The sequence below is a fragment of the Protomyctophum bolini genome, assembly GCF_963924005.1.
Source record: "Protomyctophum bolini genome assembly, chromosome: 4".
Classification (NCBI taxonomy): domain Eukaryota; kingdom Metazoa; phylum Chordata; class Actinopteri; order Myctophiformes; family Myctophidae; genus Protomyctophum; species Protomyctophum bolini.
The window spans coordinates 45,861,626-45,881,872 of record NC_137865.1 but is presented as its reverse complement, the minus strand read 5'-3'; the positions used below and the strand labels follow the sequence as shown (position 1 = coordinate 45,881,872).

Here is a 20,247-nt window from a genome sequence, read left to right as displayed (position 1 = left end):
GCAGGCTTAATTATCTCTGGACTGGTCCATACCATAGCCCTACCATTGCATTATGGCTATGGGGCTGGCTATGGACCAGAAGATAGAACTAAGGGCAGTCATATTGTTGTTATTTTCTTTCTTTCCTATAAAAAGTTGGGAAATAACTTGTCCTTTTCACTTTTCCGACAGCTAAACTGCTAAACTCTCTCTCTCTCTCTCTCTCTCTCTCTCTCTCTCTCTCTCTCTCTCTCTCTCTCTCTCTCTGTCTCTCTCTCATCATCCTCTCCATCTCCTCCGCTCCATTCCAGCTGTTATCTATCTGCCTGTCTGCCCCGGGCCCCCTTCTCTCTCTCTCTCTCTCTCTCTCTCTCTCTCTCTCTCTCTCTCTCTCTCTCTCTCTCTCTCTCTCTCTCTCTCTAACTCTCTAACTCTCTCACACTCCTCCATATTACCAGGCTCTTGAGTCTTGAGCTCCTCCAGACTTTCCAAATAAAACACATCCTGCCGTGCCCCGCCGTCACGTCACTTAGGCTATACCTCCTCCATCCACTCCCAGTATTAAGTGAACTTTAGTTTGTCCACTGACTCCACAACATCCGCACAAGAAGGAATATAAATATAAGAATGTCTGGTCCCGGCACCGCTGCGTGGACGATGCTGTCAGTGGGGTCTTTTTTGTGTTTGTTAGTGACCGGTGGCTTGGCGGATTCCCTCGAAGACGCACTGGAACGAGGCACGGTCAGTCTGAATGAAATGTTCCGAGAGGTGGAAATGCTGATGGAAGACACGCAGCAAATATTGGACGAGGCGGTTGACCAGGTATGCCATTTCTTTTAGATTATTTAATGCCTCATTTTGTATCGTATTAATGTATTCATGTTGCACAAAGCATTAGGAAATATTCGTAAAAAGCCACACAGGATGCTATAGGATCAAATCCACGGGGAGGGAAACGGCATCTGTTTTATACATGCTTTGCGTTCTGGCCCAGTCTATATTATTGTTGGTAGCTGGTTGTGCATAGCTCGTTCTTTCACTCCCTTTATGTTGGATATATTGAGGATATATTGAGCCAGGCACATTATCACAAACTGTTTCAGCCTTTTTCAGGTCTATTAAAAATACCTTTACAGTCCTAGGCTATAACTTAGAGTATATATACTCTATGGGCTATAATCGGCATGAGATTTATTATTAATTTATCACGTTTTCCAAAAACTTTCTGATATCCTGGTTTACTCCACCATGTATGCACCAGATAGCTGCGGAGAGTGCCAAATCTCTACATTCACTGGACTTCATTCCTAACTACCACAACAACCACACCAAGAGCATCAGCGATGGAGACAGAAATGTTCAGGTCCTAGACAGAACTGACAAGGTTGGTATGATCCACTCAACTGACTCAGACTGAAAATGCATCTTAAAATATGTAATAGCCCTACTTTTCCTCTGATCTTCAACAAGATATCTTTTAAAAACTTCCTGTGTAGACAACTTGAGACACCTATAGGTTGACATTCTATATTGAGTTTAGTATTTAGTTTCATGGTATAGCTTTCCTTCGGTTTCCTATATATTTTTCTGAAGTCAGGCATGTCTCCTGTGTCTCGCTTCTAGCAATTTGACAACAAAACAGGAGATATTCATCTTTCACACATCCATACGGAGATCAGTGACCAATGGAATACTGTGAATCATGTAAGTATTTTTTATTTACAATAGTGCATTTCTGAAAAGATTAAAGATTAAATGTTCACTCTGTTTATGGACCATATTGACTGAAGAGATGAAGAAACAGTATGTTCACAATGCTGTTAAACCACATCTAACAGATAGACTCCTGTTGGGTTCACAGGAGTCCTCACCATTATCTTTTATATTTATGGTTTTTTTCTCCAATTCAATAGCTGACCTATTGTAGGTTCAGCCATATTATGTACATTTCACATTGCTGTAACTTCTAAACATATAAACCCCAAGAATTCCTTAGCTTTGCAAGTATAGAAACAAAAACGATGGAATCATTTCATGAACTGTGGTCTCACCACATTTTATAAAAGAATGAGGTCATCCCTATAACTAGCGTACACTACATACAATATACTTTTCATAGTTTTAGCCAGCAGGAGACCAGAACGGATTTAGGTCATTATTCCTGTGTTACTTTACTGCCTGTTTTACCATCGTGCAGTTTATACGGTAATACTTTTTCTTTTTTTCCTCTTTCGTCTTTCTTTCTCTGGCAACCTTACAGAATGTGGTTACATTTAGAGAGCATGCCGCTGGAAACAAAATGCCAGCGAGACTAGTAAGCAAGCTGGCAAGCCAGTCAGGGAAATATACTCTGCTGTAATGACTAAAGGACTCTAAACTAAAAAAGGATCTCCCACAAACTCTTTGGAGAAATTACACTTACTTCAGTTTGTGTGCTGCCTGCTAGGTGATGGAAAGTTTATTCAATTTAGGAATTTTTGGAAGATGTGTTTATGAAGAGAAAATGAAAATAACTAAGCGACTACAGGGCTATAGTGAGACTAATAGCAGCTGTAGCCATATGGGATGTATCAAGACAATTGCAGACTACCACTGTGGTCCACACTGTGTTTAGTCTCTGCAGTATATCTGTCTGCCCCAGTGGTCTCTTGTTATCAGATCAATGATCATCGCTTGTCACAGTAACAATGCTGAAGATGCACACAATATTTCCCAAATTATTTCCACTGAACAAAATAAGTTGACAAAAGGCAGTTGTCGCGGGTTAATTAGAACGGTACACAATCAAATCCTCAAAATGGACCAAAAGGGGGTATATTTTTCCACTCTTGAGTTAAATGAATACTGAGAATTTAATTGTGTATGGCTGGGAGGGGAGTTATACTGAGGACCGATGCCAGGCACGCAGTCCAAATCATGTCTAGACAAGGTTTTTTACACTGTAGATGTTCACACATATACGATATACATGTGTGAACATGTGCACAACTGCACTGGCATGGATGTGTGTACGTTGTGTCCATGTACGTGGGTGCCTGGGTCACACCTGTGTGAAGTGAGGGGCACTCTCATTGATTAGGTGATGTAATGATGATGTAAAACAAACTGTGTAAAAAAAACCCATTAAAAAATTATCTTTATTGTTAAAGGGATTTAATGTTTGTGGCGCCCCTCAAACATCTTATAGCAAGCATTACGAGGACTGTCTCATTATTATATGGAAGTAAATAGGTGATGCATCCTAGCTCAAGCTTAGTGACATAAATTGTTAAGAAATGTAGTAGATCTTGGTTCAGTGTCTGTCTGCACTTTCCCTGTGAGAGAGAAAAGGCAAGAATGGTTTTCTATGCCATCAAAAGGAACGTTAAGCTAGACATCCCAAATTCCAATAAAAATCTGCTAGATTTGGGACAAAACACCAAACCGAGGACCTGCAAGCAGAACTCTGCAAATCTATCCTCCACACCCAACGGAAATTAACAAACAATGCTTGCACGGCAGAATTAGGACGTTACCCTTTCATTATCAAAGTAAAGAAGATGGCACTTAAAATATATAACCACCTAATAACATAGCCCGCAACCATAGAGAAAACCTACAGGGATGCCCCCTTAGTCAGCTGGTCCAAAGACTCTGCACAAAGGCAAGCACAACATGCCAGATGGAAAACCCATTGGATTTAACTAGATTATAAGAAAACAAAAAGACATACAGGAAAGAGACAACCCAAAACCAAAGCAAAATGGAATGATATCTAGCACTATAAAAATAATATACATTGGCAGAATACCTGCACATCGTAAATTACCTTTTTTGTATACCATTTAAATTGTTTTGAGAGAAAATACTGCTATTTGTCCCAAAGTGACAGCAAATATATAACATGTATGACGACGCAATGTGACACTGCTACATAGCTCTGTTTACACAATACTGTACCCCCTCCAACTGTATATACTTACTTTCCTCATTGTAAACAGTTTTTATTATATTCTGACACTTGCTTTGGCAATGTAAATGTATGTTTTCTCATGCCAATATGAAGCTCCTTTAAATTGAATTGAATGGGTCCTTGGCCTGAAAAACATTGAAGACCCATGGTTTGAGGATTGCCCTGATGTTGTGAATGTGTCGCAAAATGGAAATAGTTTTCGTGCTCTTTTTTTAACAATATATTTATTGCATTTCTTCTTTTTTTTTGACAAACAGACAATACATAATACAGACAATACCATACAATTATTTAAAATGAAAAACAAACAAAAAACAAAACAATAACATACAGTACATACATATATAAGTACAGTATAATAAAAGAATGGCACTTGAATGGCAACAACAACGGAGTCAATCAACAAACAAGACCAAACAGCTGCAGAGAATACAATTAGACAATTTCAGTTTCCACCATTAAATAAGATAAATCATTAACCGTAATATATTGGATAAACCTTCCCCATATCTTATCAAACATCTTCTGTTTATTCTTCAAAGTATACGTGATTCTTTCCAGAGGAAGACACAATGATAACTCCACATAACCACTGAGCAATACTGGGTTTGCCTATCGTTTTCCACGATAAGGCTAGTTTTCGTGCTTTTGATGTAGTTTTTAAAGTTGCCAGAGTCCAGTCAACTCTGCAGCGCCTGCTGTTTCAGTGACTTGGCTTGATTTCCACACTGACTCCCCTGAGGGAGGAGTGAGACAGAAAGATAAAAAGAGTAGTTGGATTCATTGGCCTCATTTTGGCACATGCTGTTTCCTCTGTCTGCGAATAAAACTAAGACTGAATCCCAAATCACATTTTCTCAAATGGGTTTCACACCCTGGGCTGTATTTTGTGTGTCTTAAGTACCAAGGCGTGATCAATGCCATTTGGCTATTCTGAGTGGCCAAAGAGCATTGATCACGCCTCCAGGTCTTTAGTTTACTCAAGTTAGGTAATAAGACCTGGTACTTTAAAGACACGCAAAATACAGCCCTCTAGAGAGTCAGACTCCCACTCTGGAAGGTGGTTTCAAAATTAGCCGGTTAAGTCCCCCTCCGTGTGACAGAAAGGGCAGATCGGCTAAATACTTAGCCGGGTAACGCAGAATACGTCCTCGTCTGGACATAGCATCAGATCAGTTTTGATATACTGTAGCAGCTAATCTAGCTAATCTTTGTAAATGAATATCAGAGCTATTCCTTTTGTCAACACTGACTATGGGTTTGTTTACTAAATTATATTTTTCTGATGGAGCCTACTACTTTGAAAAGCCCCGATGCCTTCTCTAATCGTATTAATTCTATGTTCTTTTGTTTTTATAACACTACTGTTAAACCTCACACCAGGAGTGCATGGTTGATGAAGACTGCGGTGATATGAGATACTGCCTGTATGAGATTGAGAACTCCAGATGTCTTCCCTGCATACCAACGGATATGGTGCGTAAACAATCGTATGATTCATTAAAGTCCACGTGGCAGGCAGTAGAGAGGTAGAGGGTTATAATTTTACATAAACTTGGTATTAACAAAGTGGGCCATGAAATAGATTTTGTGTCTACAATTCATTGTGAGTGCATTAATACAGTGCTTTTGTGTGTCTGTGTGCATGTGTGTCCTCATTCAGCCCTGCACTAAGGATGAAGAGTGCTGTGCAGGTGATATGTGTGTGTGGGGCCAGTGTTCAGTTAATGCCACCAGGGGGACAGAAGGAACTATTTGTCAGTTCCAGAGTGACTGCAGTGCTGGCCTCTGCTGTGCCTTCCAACGAGGTGAGTTTGAGTAGCCTCCAGTGGTCATGGACATGTTTAGCTACGACTCACGGTATGCTGCCACATTTTTTGGATTCTGTACCTATTGACTTGGCTTTCAAAGTTTGCTGGAGGGCCTCGTTTTGCACCACATGCTACACGCACCGCTGGACCGATAGGCGGTACACTTTGCACGCACACTCCCAGTAGGCCAAGGCAGAGTTGTTTTTCAAATCGGCCTGTTATAGCGCCACCGTGAGACAGAGTTTTGCACAAGACATTTTGTGACTGTAGCATTAAAAAGTAAATCCCAGTAGTTAATACCTCAATGAATATGTGATGATACAGAAACCAGAATCTCTGATCCGAAGAATACTTTGTAACCTTTTTTCTGAAGGAAGTGGAAAGTTAAACTTGTCTCAGTTGTCTGCCCTGCCAGTGCCTACTGTTTGTTCCCTGTCTCCCCTCACACACACCTCTGTCATTTTTGCTCTCTCGCTCTCTGTTTCTGCAGAGCTATTATTTCCAGTGTGTAACCCCCGACCGGAGCAGGGGCAGTCCTGTGCGAGCCACCCCAACCTGCTGATGGACATGCTGGCCTGGGACCAAGAGGGACCCCGTGACCACTGTCCCTGTGCCCCTGGCCTCCAGTGCAAACCCCACGGGTGAGGACAACAATGGCATCAAAGACATGCTCAGTGGAGTGAAAGAATTCAATAGAATATAACTTTTTTGAGGCAACGGTGGAGTGCACCCTATATAATGAATTGCATTTTTATACTCTATTCAGAGCCACTGGTGTTTCCCACTACGCCAAAAAAAAGCCGATCTGCAAGCTCACAGTGCATAGTAGTGAGCTTGTGGTGTTCGTCCCCAGAGTAGGGATGTTAGTGTTCATGTTAAACTGAGAGCATCATTGTTGTACTTTAAATGAACATTGTGTTAATATTGTTTTGTTTTCCCCAAAATCTCTTTCTAATTTATTTTAGACGTGAATCTCTTTGTGGGAAGGTGCTGGCTGAGAAAGTCCCTGGAGGAGATGAATGACTGATCTATCGAAGAGCAAAGCTGGTATTATTTTAAACTGCATAACCCTGTCCAGAAGTGATGCTTGTTGACTTCAGTTATTCAAACAATCAAAGACTGCTCCAGTAACTGAAAATGCAAGGTGTTGACAGGACTCACTTGTTGCACTACTGTAGTATTTGTGCCTTACTAACATGTTTTAGATAGCACATTTTTTATGATATAACTGAATGGAAATGAAAGACATGTTCTTAGTTTTATTGACTAAGGACCAATAAGAGCACTGTTAAAACTAAAAGGTGTGTAATATTTTTAATATGAATAAACTTTGAAACATGGATTTTTTTCCCCCTACAGGGTAGCTTGGAACACTAGATGGCAGCATTGTGTTTTTTTCTCTTTTTACTAGAATAGATGAAACATCAACATTGAGCAGTAGGCACACACATGCAGCGCCCAACCACACACACACACACACACACACACACACACACACACACGCACGCACGCACACACACACACACACACACACACACACACACACACACACACACACACACACACACACACACACACACACACACACACGCACACACTGTTAAGTCAAACCCCAATTCCACTCCAAATGACAGGTAAGGAAACAACGAGTTTTAACTCAACACACACACACACACACACACACACACACACACACACACACACACACAGGATTTAATTATGAATGCCTCATGAATATAAAACCTATAAAACTCAGCTATGCACAGTTAACACAGGAGTTAAATGTATTCCTTGAATTCATGGAAGCCAGTCATTTAATGACAAATAATAGAAAAGTAATTATTGAACTCAGACAGAGCCAGACAGAGCCACGGGCACTGAGACAGACAACGACACACACACACACACACACACACACACACACACACACACACACACACACACACACACACACACACACACACACACACACACGTAGGCTAGAGGTGCTTTCATACTCCCTCATGCTATGCTACCCACAGCATTTCCTGTGTTTCAACTTTGCTGCAGTATGAACTATGAGGACAGGACACCTGCATTTCCCTCCATGGATCAATAAAGGTCAATCTTGTATCTCACTCTCTCACACACAGATAAACACACCACCACCATTGATGTAGCCTAGTGCAAAATAAAGAAAAAAAGGTCATCTTGAACATAATTATTTTCTATAAAAAAACAGATCTATAGGCTATCTGAGACAGTGATATATATATATATATATATATATATATATATATATATATATATATATATATATATATATATATATATATTGTGCTCGACACCGTTGTACGGCGACATAACAGACTCTCCCAACTCTCTCTACTTGCTGACGTCACGCAGTTTTCATTATGATCTGATGGGACCAGAGGGGACCACCCTTCATGTTTCCTTCCAACGTTGCCATGTCGGGTTGGTTGTAAGCTACTTTGGGCTTGTTTTTCTCCAAAGCTTTTGGAGGCTTGTTTCTAATCTAAACAAGTGTACTACTGTGTTGCTTGTTTCTAAAGTGTAGTTACTTATTTGGGGTAACATTTTCCAAAGGTTAGTATAGTAACTACTAACTAACTGTAGTTGGGAAAACCCATCAGACTTATTATTATACGAAAACAAAAATAAAGCTACCTGACATAACATAAGAGAACCAAAAACAAAAACCAAAGCAAAATGGAATTACCTAACATTAATTAATACATTTATCCAAAACATAACAGAAAAAGTATTCACGCTGGCTGCGTCTGCCCAGCTGCAGGGCTGGAGCACTGTCGGAAAACAAGGAAGCGAGTTGATCAAATAGAATCAATTTCCCGGTACTGCTAGCTCAAACATTTTTGAGAGCTGTAAATGACATTGTGTGTCACCGTGTGTGTGTGTGTGTGTGTGTGTTTACATGGCTGTCATGTTGGAAACTGCAGTAAATCAAGTGAGGCGCAGCTGCGGTGCTCAGTAGCCTCGGTCCCAGGCTTGGTGCTCAGAGGGTTTGATTAGGCAGCGGTCTGTTATAGACCGGAACGGTCTGTTATCAAGAAATAACACACCGTTGAATTCAGCGATTGACCAATCAGAATCAAGCATCCAACCAAGCCATGTACTAAACTACAGAAGGTGCATGTGGGGATATTCAAGGAATTGGCCATGACAATATATAGAGTTAAATGGTTGGAAGAAATCAATGATAAACCTAAACTACATACATATTGCCAGTTTAAAACTGTGTATGAATGTGAAAAATATGTTGTGTATGATCTCTGTCAATCTCTGTCTACACAGTTCCGCTCGGGAATATTGCCACTGCATGTTGGAACAGGACGGTACACTGGAACAGAATTAGATCAAAGACTATGTGGCTATTGTGAACTTGGTGAGGTTGAGGATGAAATCCATTTTCTATTGTGGCCTTTTTAGCATGATTTAAGAAAAACACTCTTTGACAAAGTACATGTATGTATAGGTGTTTTAGTTAAATATGCATTTGATAACCATACATTAGCAATCTCAAACTTTATCTATAAAGCCTGGAACAGAAGAAAACATACAACTTATGCATAGTGGATCATACCAACTGTGTGGAGATCTGAGTTCTTGGTGTATATGTACAGACAGACCCTGCTCCCAAGGGAAGACAGACTATGCACCCACTGACTGCACACAAAATGTGGTGGAAACCCGAAACAGAGCTACACTTTCTAACCACCTGCCCACTATAGAGCGTCGCAGTCCCTACCCCTTTCAGAACAACGACCCCCATCTGAAAATATTTCATGCTAGGGACCCCCAAGTTAACCCATACAAAATTTCTGTTGTTAAAGTGTTTTTCTTCAAGATTATTATTAGTTGTTTACTTGAATATAATTGAAAGGTGTTCTTTTTGCAAATGCAAAGGAAAATAGTGCGCTGTTTCTTGTTTATTTGCCGATGGGTTCTCAGATTGGTTTCCATAGACCTGGTTCGCTCGTTTCTCCCTCTCGCAAAACCTGGCAACACGGTTTCCTTCCTGTTCTCTCGTGTCTACTTTCCACTGTGGGCTCGGCTCCACACACCACAGTCCACACACACAGTACACTCCGCGCGCCGCGCAGCCAAACAGCGTATTTCCTCAAACTGTGGCCGACCGTTGCGGTTCACTCACAGCTGCACCGTCGTCCGTCCGTCCGGGAAATCACAAGTTAACAGAGCCGGAAAAAGACATCTCTTCGATCGATATTTCAGGTACGTACGTGGGGCCACCACCGTCCAACCACACCGACGCGGCGTAATCTTGACTTGCGGTATATCATATGTATATATTTATTTGATCTGTTAAATGGCTAAAGGATGATTGGGATGAAATGAACGTGGGAGCAGTAGTAGTGGTAGTAGTCTCGGTTGGGAAAGCCAACGTGTGGCAGCATGTATTTCATTGCTGAAAGAGATGCGCAGAGCAAGAGAGGAAGAAGAAGAGGGAGGGGTTGCCTAAACAAAACGCACTGGTCATAACGTAACGTTCCATTACATTATTCTTGATTAACATTAATTTGATAAGATCTGTAGTCGAACTATAATCAAAACGTGGGTCTTCGGGGTTTGGGCCGGGGTCTGGTTCAAGGCCACCGAGGAAGCGACTGCAAATGTTGGTTCACACACACTGCTTGCTTGATGATGGGGTCGCGTCAAAACGAGGTACGCACGAATGGGAATGCAGCTCCGATCTGTGCTTCGCTTCAACCATTCGTAGCATAATCATATCTGTTCAGTGCGAGCTAAAATTCAACGGTTCATCACCTGTTGTTGTGATGAATGGTCTTATTTCTTAGTTCCTACCATGATGTGATGTGTATAACTTTAAGTCTGATGGTTGCGCTCCGTGGCTGGTACCGAATATAGCAGACATGCAAGCTCACATGTTGCTGACACTGACAGTGACACTCCGGGTCGCAACTAGCACAAAGTATAAATCACTGTGGCGTTTCATATACTTGCTTTTAGTGAAGCCTAACTTTTGTGGCGAAGTGTATTGATATGAGTTTTACGTGTGCTAGACTGCAAACGAACAGTAAGTAACGGTCATGATGGCTGTTGTGGTAACTGGTAACTAACGATGCAGAATCAGAACAACATCTGTGTGTAATGACTATCACGGGATCCTTTGCATTCCTACTGGCAGTGCACAGTGTTGTCCGAGGCTGTCTGTACCACCTCGGCTCGAACTGTTTAGAGAAGTGAGACAGATGTGCTCTCTAATGTTGCTCCATACAGTGCTTACTGAATGCATGGCCCGGGGGAGGTCATAGTTTGTCGTGACAGTTTAAATCTTTCGAGATTGAGAAACATCCGTCCTTCTCATCTCTCTCAAGACAGATGGGTTTAGATTGTTCTCATCCTGTTGGTGGCTTTTGTTGCTTTTTAAAATGTTATGCTTTGAAAATGGGAAGGTCTGATTGGCATCAAATTTGACAAATTGACAAATCATCTTATCTACAATCTCTACATGTCGTGGTAGTTTTTGCATCAGGTGTTTGCATTGAATTTGTATATACTGTATATTTGTATATATAGTTTTTAAGTGCCAGATACAGAATGATCTGTTGTGATTAAATACGCCCGAATAGGTATATGTCTAAATTAGGAGAATTCCCTACACATTAGGAGCCTAAAACATTTAAGTATCAATGCAGTCCGTTTGCCAGTATTTAAGTTCTTTGTTCTTGATCCGAATGGTTCCTCTGAGGGTATTTATGCCAGATCAAGAAAAGTCTCATCCATTAGAAACAAACCTTTTAGCGGACAGCACGAGTGCAAGTGCCCTTTCCATTGATTTTAATGTGTGTGCGGTGCAGACTGCGGTTAACCTCCATTTGTTACCATGCATATATAAAGGTTTTTTTTTTACCCTCCTTGGCTGTGGATCAGCTTTCAGGGACAGCTCAGATGACTGGTCGAATGCCAGCCTGGTACTCGCTTCAGTGAATAAACTGCAGATATTCTGAAAACTCCTCGTTTTAATGAAAGTTTGTGTAGTCTTCCATCAACTAGTGTTTGCCGAATAATCTGTCACTACTAGTGACCACAGAACAGAAGAAGTTATTGCTTTTACCTGTTTCACTCTGTCCCACTTCTATATTGCACATAAATAAACTGCCCTAGTTCAGAAATTCACAAATGGCACGTGTGAAGGATGGAAAAAGCTCCAGAAACTATTTTTAGAATTCACTTAAGTCTTGAATGAGACTGGATGCCTGAAAAGTGCAAACAGGTGCATCATCCTTTTCAGAGCTATATACTGTAGGTAGGTATCACTGGAACAATGCCACAACCACAATAGTTTATAATGGCTCCAAGATGGTAAGATGCCAAGATGGGCAATACTAACAATATATACATTTATATAAACATGTTTTTCAGATGTTTTTTAGGCCTTTGCTCTGTTCTGTTTGCAACCTTCCTTTTGTGAAGTGAGAAACTTTTCTTTTTCCACATACAGGCAGACACTGGCAGTTATTATTGTATGTAATATCACACTGCATAATATGGTTCCTGTTTGAGACTGACCAGCTGACTGCATACCTTGAGTAAATTCAGCTATGGAAACCACTGTGGACTATATTACTTACTTAATCCTCTTTGTTAAGTTTGTTCCCAGTGGAAAATAAGGCTTTGACTATCTGCTTCCATCTGGTCCTATCCTGTGCAGCATGTTGTGCCTTGCCCCATCTTCAGTTCTGAGGTCACAGTTCTCTGCCAGGTTGTTTTTGGCCTCCCTTGTTAACTCTTTCCAGGTGCAGGGGTCCATCGCAATCCATGCTAGCCCTCGATGGGGCAATGTTGCGCAGGTGCCAGGGAAAAATGAAATAATAAATAAGTGTGCCCGCGTCTGCGTGCACATCGCTTGGAGAAAAGCGATGTTTTTAATCAAATCTTGTGTTTCTTGTGTTTGGCACACTGGGCTAAAGCTCGAAACACGAGATTTCTTGTGTTTGGAATAGAATACTTTAGGACCTGGCCCTCCAGGTTGGGGGTTGGGCCTGGGGGCGGTGGGGCTAACAACCTCACCCCGTAAAACAATTCCTTGTTACAGAAACTACGACTAATATATATATATATATACTATATGAAACACAGTAATGTTGTTTCTTATGACATTTTATTATTAAAATATCCTCTAGGCTTAGCAGGCATTAGTCAGGGAATATTATCAGAATAATGTCAAATCTGGGAATACATTTCTTACCAAGAATTTTCTTCACTAATGTGTTTGTAAAGGTGTCTACTAACATATCCCACATTTGTTTCTATTCAACCAGCTGCTGAAAGTTGGGGTATCATCAATATATATACAAGGCAACATTTTCTAAATTTCATTATGCTTTAAATAGCATGTGACATGTCAAACTAGGGTTTTTTATGATTCTGTTTCATTCCAGGCATTAGTTTTGCACGAAAAACACTCCTTGGGCTAAAAACGGCCTTAGCCATCATCACAAATGTGATGAGGTCAGTGGCTATGGCCGAATTGGTTGTTGATGGTACCCCAGCTGTTAAATATTCCCCTAGGGTGGTTGAATAGAAACCAATGTGGGATATGTTAGTAGACACCCTTACAAACACATTGGTGTTGGATAAAGGCGCTATATAAATGCACCATTTACCACATATGCTTGCTTACCTCTGGATCATGTGGAAGCCAAGGCTGCAGATCAGAAGGAGCCACATGCTTGGGCCAGATGCGTCACAAAATTCAGGTGGGAACTTGCTGAAGGAGGGTCTGTCATGCATGCCCGGGTGGTTCCGCCCAGGCAGCGGCGCCAGTTAATTTGCTTGACATCACCAGCTGTAGTACATTGAAGGCCTGCAGCCAAATACTGTAAATGCACCTCCTTCACAAGTGTGAAGGAGGTGAGGACCGCTGCTGCAACGCATGACACACGAAGATGAAGGCAAAGATGAGGCAGCTAAAGGGAATGAGGAAAACAGATGATGAAGATGGTGAAGGCCATTGAGAGTGTGAGCTCGTAATAGTGGTTCTAGATTAACTTATAGTGAACTTATTGTGGTTCATTGTATTCAGAGATTCATTGGCTAAAATATCCAAATGAGGTAAATGGTCATAATTATGGTACAATGTAGTTTACATAATGTCTTTTCTTGGGCCAATGTTAACTATTTTTGAATATTCACTATTAAATATTTTCACAGTGAGGCTAAAAATGTTTTCTTACGTTTTATGCAGTACTTTAATGCTACTGCCTAAAATGTAAGAAAAACATTGGCAATGGCATTAAAATAAATGTGCACTGGGAAGTTGTTAAATGTATTTTCTTTATTTTACCCAATAATTATATATTGATAATATGAACATGAAACTCGCGCATACTTCAGTTTTAGGTGATAAGTTACTCGCCTTTTCGGTGGGAACGTTTTCACCTAAACTGGTTTTGATACTAGGCGCTCATAGTACCACACCTAAACGGTGGTTTAGGAGTGCCCCGCCTCCCTCCGGAGGGTGAACGAGCTGACAGTGGTTAGTAAATACAGTGCTGCAGGGGGTGATCGGTGAGTTTCTTATCACTGGTCTGGAGTTTACGCAATTACGCATACTCCAGTTTTAGGTGATTAGGTGACTACCAACCATGGTGGTTGGGAATTTTGGGAAACTGCCAACCACCGGTGGGGGCTTTTAGCATCCAAGTTCAATTTCATCCCCATGGCCTAGCTATAGATGACATTTTAATCAGAAGTTAATGAGAAACCCCAATACTGAATCAAAGCGTGAATCAAAAAGTGTCTACAGTGTCTAGTTGTTTCATCATTGCTTTTTTCTGTAGTCCTCAGTTTTTAGTATTTGTCTACAATATACTGTATTTCTTGAATCTAGTATAATAAATATCCTAATAGAATTAAATATATAGTTGTTGCTGTGAGAGTGAGGTCTAGCTAGCCAACACCAACTCGGGATTCCTGGATCGCTGCCCTCCACAATTTCCTATCCAACATCAGGTTCTTGAGCTCTTCAGCGTTGTCGGCCAAGCTGTCGCGCTGCAGCACATCTATATATAGGTCGTACGCTTTTTTCCCCTCCTGGCTTTGCCCTGGGTTGGCCCCCATAGGGTCAATTTACTTGTCTCAAGTTCTGGGTGCCTGACGCAGTGCCCTGCCAGCCTCAACCTTCTCTCTCTGACTTTGTCCGTGACCTGTGGTAGGTCCACATTTCTGATGCGGTCCGTCCATGTGAAACCTAGTGCCATTCGTAGCATTCTTGTGTAGACTCCATCCAGGGCTTTTTCCTGTTGTATTGTAAGGGCCCATGTCTCTGGCCCCATACAGCAGTACTGACTCCTCAGTAGCTATGAACAGCCGCCTCTTTAAGGTCTTCTTCCATATCTGATTTTCACACTCTCCTCAATGTCCCGTGCAAGGCTTTCCAACTTGTGCGCCACTCCGAACCTTCACATCCTGTTCAGTCGAGACAGTCCAGGCTCCGAGGTACTTGAAGTCCTCGACTCGCTCAAGTGGCAATGGTTTTGTCCTCTGTGTTGACTGTCATTACCTTTGTTTCTCTGTATTGTCTCTATATTGCCACTTTATTATTATAATAATTAAGTTGATGTTGTCAGTACTATATGTGTTGGAGAATTCATAGACCTAAATTGCCTAGCCCTAATTCAACGAGAAGGGTAATCTACAGTATCATTATTTTTCTTCTGTACAAACTCAAAACTGCCCATGATTGGAACTCAATTCACTTTGGCCCAAATGTACGTACTGTGGGGCACTTGGTGTGTTTGAATATAGATACTTGTATTCAAACTTTGGAGTTGAACAGTGCTGGTAACATGCTGGTCTGCCTGCATGTACGTAAAGCTGAATAACCGGTTTAACTGAAACACTTGAGCACTGGCAGTATTCCTAAATCCCAGGGGACGCCTCTGGCTTGAGAACAACATACTGTAATCACAGTGTGATCCTATCAGATTTTTTGGGGGCTTTCAAGTAACTACACAGTGTAAGCCTGGTTCTTTTTTTTCAGTATGTAGAATAGCATGGAACAATATCACTAAAACATTACTTTCTACGTACTGTAATTGTGTTAATTGTTTAGGAAACACATTCTTTCATTTGTGATATTTTATGTTGCTTTAATCCATGAAGTTGTCATGAACATATTTTCAGTTTGATTTGTTTGATCAATATAGCCTAGCTAAGTAGCTTGGTTTTTAGCCTGGATTTATTGGTCTGCAGCTGTGGTGATGTAAAAATGGTCTCATCTAGAAGGTTTATTGTTGTAAATTAATTACAGTAGGATTTATTTGACTGCGGGAGAACACAGGGCATTTTGGAATTTGTGATTGCAAGCATTCATTCTAGCCTGAACACTGCAGCAGTTCTCCATCAATGCAGTAAACCTCCCAAACCTCCCAGGCAGAGACGGATCAGTGCATTCACTAGCCTACACAACATAGTGTACTGTGTAATAGTGCAGAAGTAATCCTGTTTCTTATTACTACTTTCCTTAACAGTCCTAACCATGCTTACAGAATTCAAGTTATGTATGCATATTTTACATCTGTGTTCTGCCGGTGTATGAAAAACATTAAGATAGAGCAGTGTTGGGGCCAAGGCTATCGGACAACGGCAGGGTTACACCCCGGCATTCCGAAACCCGCTATTCCGTGGCGCATTACTAACCCTGTCCCTATAAACCTAACCGCACACGGAAGCCACGTAGTCAGAAACACTCTGTCCAATCTGAGACACTCTGTCCCCCAACAGCAGTACCGGTCACCTGCGTAATGTCGTCCCATGGGCCTTTAGTGACTGCTGGTTTGGAATAAATATTGGACAAAATGATTTTATTGGTAGGAGAGATGAAAGTATTTCAGTTGATGATTGTACCACTTATCTGATATGTGTGCTGATAGCAGCACACATATCGGCTTAAGTGGCTCTAACTCAAACACCTTAAGCCAGCTACTAGATAAGAATTTTAGCCAACGCCTAAAAGATAAGACTGCATTCAGACAAAAACATTTGTATTTCTAAATATACCTATGGATCAGTGCTCGAGACATAAACCTGCTTGCCGTCGCAGCCCTTTCTACCACGGGAGAAGCTACACTTACACGTAGTGTCTACAACGCCATGTCATAACCATGTTTATTGAAATGATAACTGTCATACATTTACAGTCCGATTGCTCCATCACCATCATCATATTAACCATGTTTATTAAAAAGGTTTTTAGAATAACACAGATTGCTCCATGCAGCACCTTCCTCTTTCCACTGCTGATCGTGTCCAGCGCATGTAAGAATTAAGCAATATCGGCAAGTTAGCTGACGCGCGACGTGGTGTTTGACACATGGGAACCAATGTCGCCGTCGGCTGCTTGCATCACAGCTCCGTTACTTCCGCCTAGCGGAGCCGTCCTGACAACAGTCGTTGCTTAAAGTCTCTAATGTTGCAATGCAATTCCAATGTTATATAGTCAGCAATCTTGACTTTTCTAAGGTCGTAGACTTCATTAACACAAAAATGTCCTCTTCATTGCGCTCGATTTCAGTGCAAGTGTTCTGTCTCATTTTAAATCGTCCCTCTTGTCTGTGTTTCTCTGCAGGGGGTGTGGCGTTGAAGAGGGATTTCGTCCATTAGGTTAGCACCGTCGTCGTCGCCATGGTGAACATCCCAGAATACTACGCGGGAAAGGCTGTGCTGATCACAGGGGCGACAGGCTTCATGGGCAAGGTACGGTACAGTATTACTGATCACAGGGGCGACAGGCTTCATGGGCAAGGTACGGTACAGTATTACTGATCACAGGGGCGACAGGCTTCATGGGCAAGGTACGGTACAGTATTACTGATCACAGGGGCGACAGGCTTCATGGGCAAGGTACGGTACAGTGTTACTGATCACAGGGGCGACAGGCTTCATGGGCAAGGTACGGTACAGTATTACTGATCACAGGGGCGACAGGCTTCATGGGCAAGGTACGGTACAGTATTACGGTCAATAGTACATGATTTATCACACAATAAGGCCTGAAGACGAACGTGACTGGAAATGATGCAAAAAAATCTGATTTGGTATACAAGCAATGCAGTCGCTGTCAAAGTTTTGAGTATCTGACTTTACAATATGGATCTAGAATTGGTCAAGCCTGGCATGGCCAGACTAATATCACTAATTAATTATCATCACCAGATTTGTCTGGTTTCCAGGCTAGCATTGATCAGGTTGCACACAATGAAAAATATGGTTTAATTGGAGCACTCGAACACTGAGGATTTTACTCTCCACACAGACCCCGGCACCTGCTGTTTTACAACAATCTTGTCAGAATGTGAGGGGAATGTAAAATGGTTTTCCAAACATTTATTCTGGGTGTCACATGATCCCAAGACCTCGCCATCATCAGCCTAACTTTCCAAACTCGTTGAAGATCTGGTTTGTATCAACGCCAAGTCCCACTGGTTTAGTTCTGATTTGAATGTAGGGCCGGCAGACCCGGCAGTGGCTCATGGGTAGACTGACCAGATGGGAACCGCAAGGTTCCTAGTTCGATCCCAGGCTCCCCCAGAGTTACTCTCGAATTCAGAGATTCTCCATAATACAGTATGGGCATAAAAGGGACACAGATGGCTACAGATATCTCCATATATGAACACACAAGAGACACAGACGGATGGGTACAACGGGTACTCTTGACAAAGCCCCAGACACTGACTCAGACATATTGGTCCATCGGATTGGCGGTGCAACGTTCTGTAGTTGATTAAATTAACAAATTAATATTTGTTCGATTTAGGCTACCTGTTGCAGCCTTATCTGAAAGCCAACACTGATCACCTTCCCTCCAACCCTCCCTCCGTTCACTCCAGGTATTGCTGGAGAAGCTGCTGAGGTCCTGCCCCGAGGTCAAGGTTGCGTATGTGCTGGTCAGACATAAGGCTGGCCAGAACCCTCAGGCTCGCATCGCTGACGTCATCAACTGCAAGGTGAGGAGAAGGAGGCGTGGATGAAGGAAGTTTGGATGGTGGAGTTTGATTGATTGATTGATTGATTGAAATATTTACAGTTTGCAGAATTACAGTACATTTCAAGCACAAACTCAATACAAAGACTGTTAACTGGGAGTGGACGACCCAATTTAGCATTACACTTGTTTACAAGAGGGTCCACGATGTTCAATTCATCAAAATATTTAGTGACGTACAAATAAACACTTCTATATAGTTAAAGAACAGAACAGGAATTCATCATAAAGGAAGCAAAAAGGGAAAAGAAACCTATACAGTGAAGGGAAAAAGGGGGGTGGGGGGGGTTTCAAATTGTACGGGGGCCCGCTTCGAATTGCAGCCGTCCGCAGGTGCCCTTTGAGAGCGTTTTTGAAGGAGTCAAGGGATTCACATGTCTTAATGACTGTTGGTAGGGCGTTCCACATTTTGGTGGCATAGGAGCGAAAATAAATTTGTGCCGAATCTGGGTTGTACATGGTTTGTTGCACTCCCTCTGGTGTTGTGGGTGTGGACTTCGTTAACATTAAGGAAGTATTTAGACGGGTACATGGGTATCTTGGTGGTGTATCGAATCTTGTGGACCAGACTCATTGCAAGATGCTGTCGTCGACCCTAAGCCATTCCAGCCTGTCAAAGTGTGCAGGGGTGAGGTGGGTTCGGGCGGTGAGGCCAAGTAGGAGCCTGACCAGTTTGTTTTGGGAGGTCTGGAGCCTTGTTTTAAGGGCCTTCGAGGTGCTGTGGTACCAAGAGGTGCATGCATAGTCAAAGAAACCTTGTACGAGGGGGCCCCTGTCAAGGTCTTCAAGGTGTTTTCGTTGACCAGTGAGGAGATCCTGTAAAGGAATCTTGTAAAGACATGTAGGGAGTTGGGACTGTATACATACTGTATGTGAAGCTGTGCAGAGCCCACACTGTTGTTGCTTGTATTGCTGAAGTTCGGTGTATTTGGAGGGAGAGAATGAAGGGAAGCTGTATGGCTGCGTACTGAGTGAGAGGTATGAATGTATGTTTAGGCAGAACAAAAAACATGTACTGTAAGCCCTCAGGTATGCATGGAGGAAAAACTAGTGCTACAAGGAAATTAAGAGAGGAGAGAAACAAAGGGGAAGTTATGCCTGTTTGGATAGGAAAACGACGGAGATGAGTAGTATTGGGCCAGGTTTAATGTTAACTCAATGAAGCTGATCAAATGGGAGGCGTGGCAGAGCCTCCAGGCCAGCAACGCTGGTGGAATTAAATGCAAAGCACCAAGACTAACTAAGTGTGTGAGTGGACTGTCTGTGGGCATGGATGGAAAGCATTAGGAAGAGAGGAGGATACTAGTAGAGGGCCGGTGGGAAAACCATTAACCCATTCTGACCTGAGATCAGATTCATGCGAGGTTTCCACTGGACACACACTGGTCTGATTAAACCCATTCTGACCTGAGATCAGATTCTAAAAATGTCAGTCGTTCTTCGACTTTTCGAAA

The 20,247-nt window shown here is 42.0% G+C and overlaps 2 protein-coding genes across 3 annotated transcripts in view; both read left to right on the top strand.

The window, feature by feature from the left end:
• The first annotated feature begins 478 nt into the window (after positions 1 to 478).
• Positions 479 to 7,118, top strand: dkk3b (dickkopf WNT signaling pathway inhibitor 3b). The gene is made up of 7 exons (XM_080761814.1): positions 479 to 801; positions 1,241 to 1,363; positions 1,603 to 1,683; positions 5,315 to 5,407; positions 5,595 to 5,739; positions 6,233 to 6,383; positions 6,708 to 7,118. Exons 1-7 carry the CDS (start codon positions 607 to 609, stop codon positions 6,763 to 6,765), a joined length of 846 nt encoding a protein of 281 aa, XP_080617940.1. The 5' UTR covers positions 479 to 606; the 3' UTR covers positions 6,766 to 7,118.
• Positions 7,119 to 9,828: 2,710 nt separating this feature from the next.
• far1 (fatty acyl CoA reductase 1) overlaps positions 9,829 to 20,247 on the top strand; it is a 32,418-nt gene continuing 21,999 nt past the window's right edge. Inside the window, exons 1-3 of one of the 2 annotated variants that reach the window (XM_080760922.1) lie at positions 9,829 to 9,993; positions 17,375 to 17,502; positions 18,639 to 18,755. In XM_080760922.1, coding sequence (XP_080617048.1) covers positions 17,431 to 17,502; positions 18,639 to 18,755 — 189 coding nt within the window. In that variant the 5' untranslated portion in view covers positions 9,829 to 9,993; positions 17,375 to 17,430. Of the gene's footprint in view, positions 9,994 to 17,374; positions 17,503 to 17,720; positions 17,748 to 18,638; positions 18,756 to 20,247 lie in introns of those variants that run through there. The other variant, XM_080760923.1, reaches the window with a different exon arrangement.

Coding starts and splice junctions, on each gene's coding strand:
- dkk3b (XM_080761814.1), top strand. CDS start 607: ATGTCTGGTCCCGGCACCGCTGCGTGGACGATGCTGTCAGTGGGGTCT. Junction 1,364..1,602: donor TCCTAGACAGAACTGACAAG/GTTGGTATGATC, acceptor TCTCGCTTCTAG/CAATTTGACAACAAAACAGG. Junction 6,384..6,707: donor CTCCAGTGCAAACCCCACGG/GTGAGGACAACA, acceptor AATTTATTTTAG/ACGTGAATCTCTTTGTGGGA.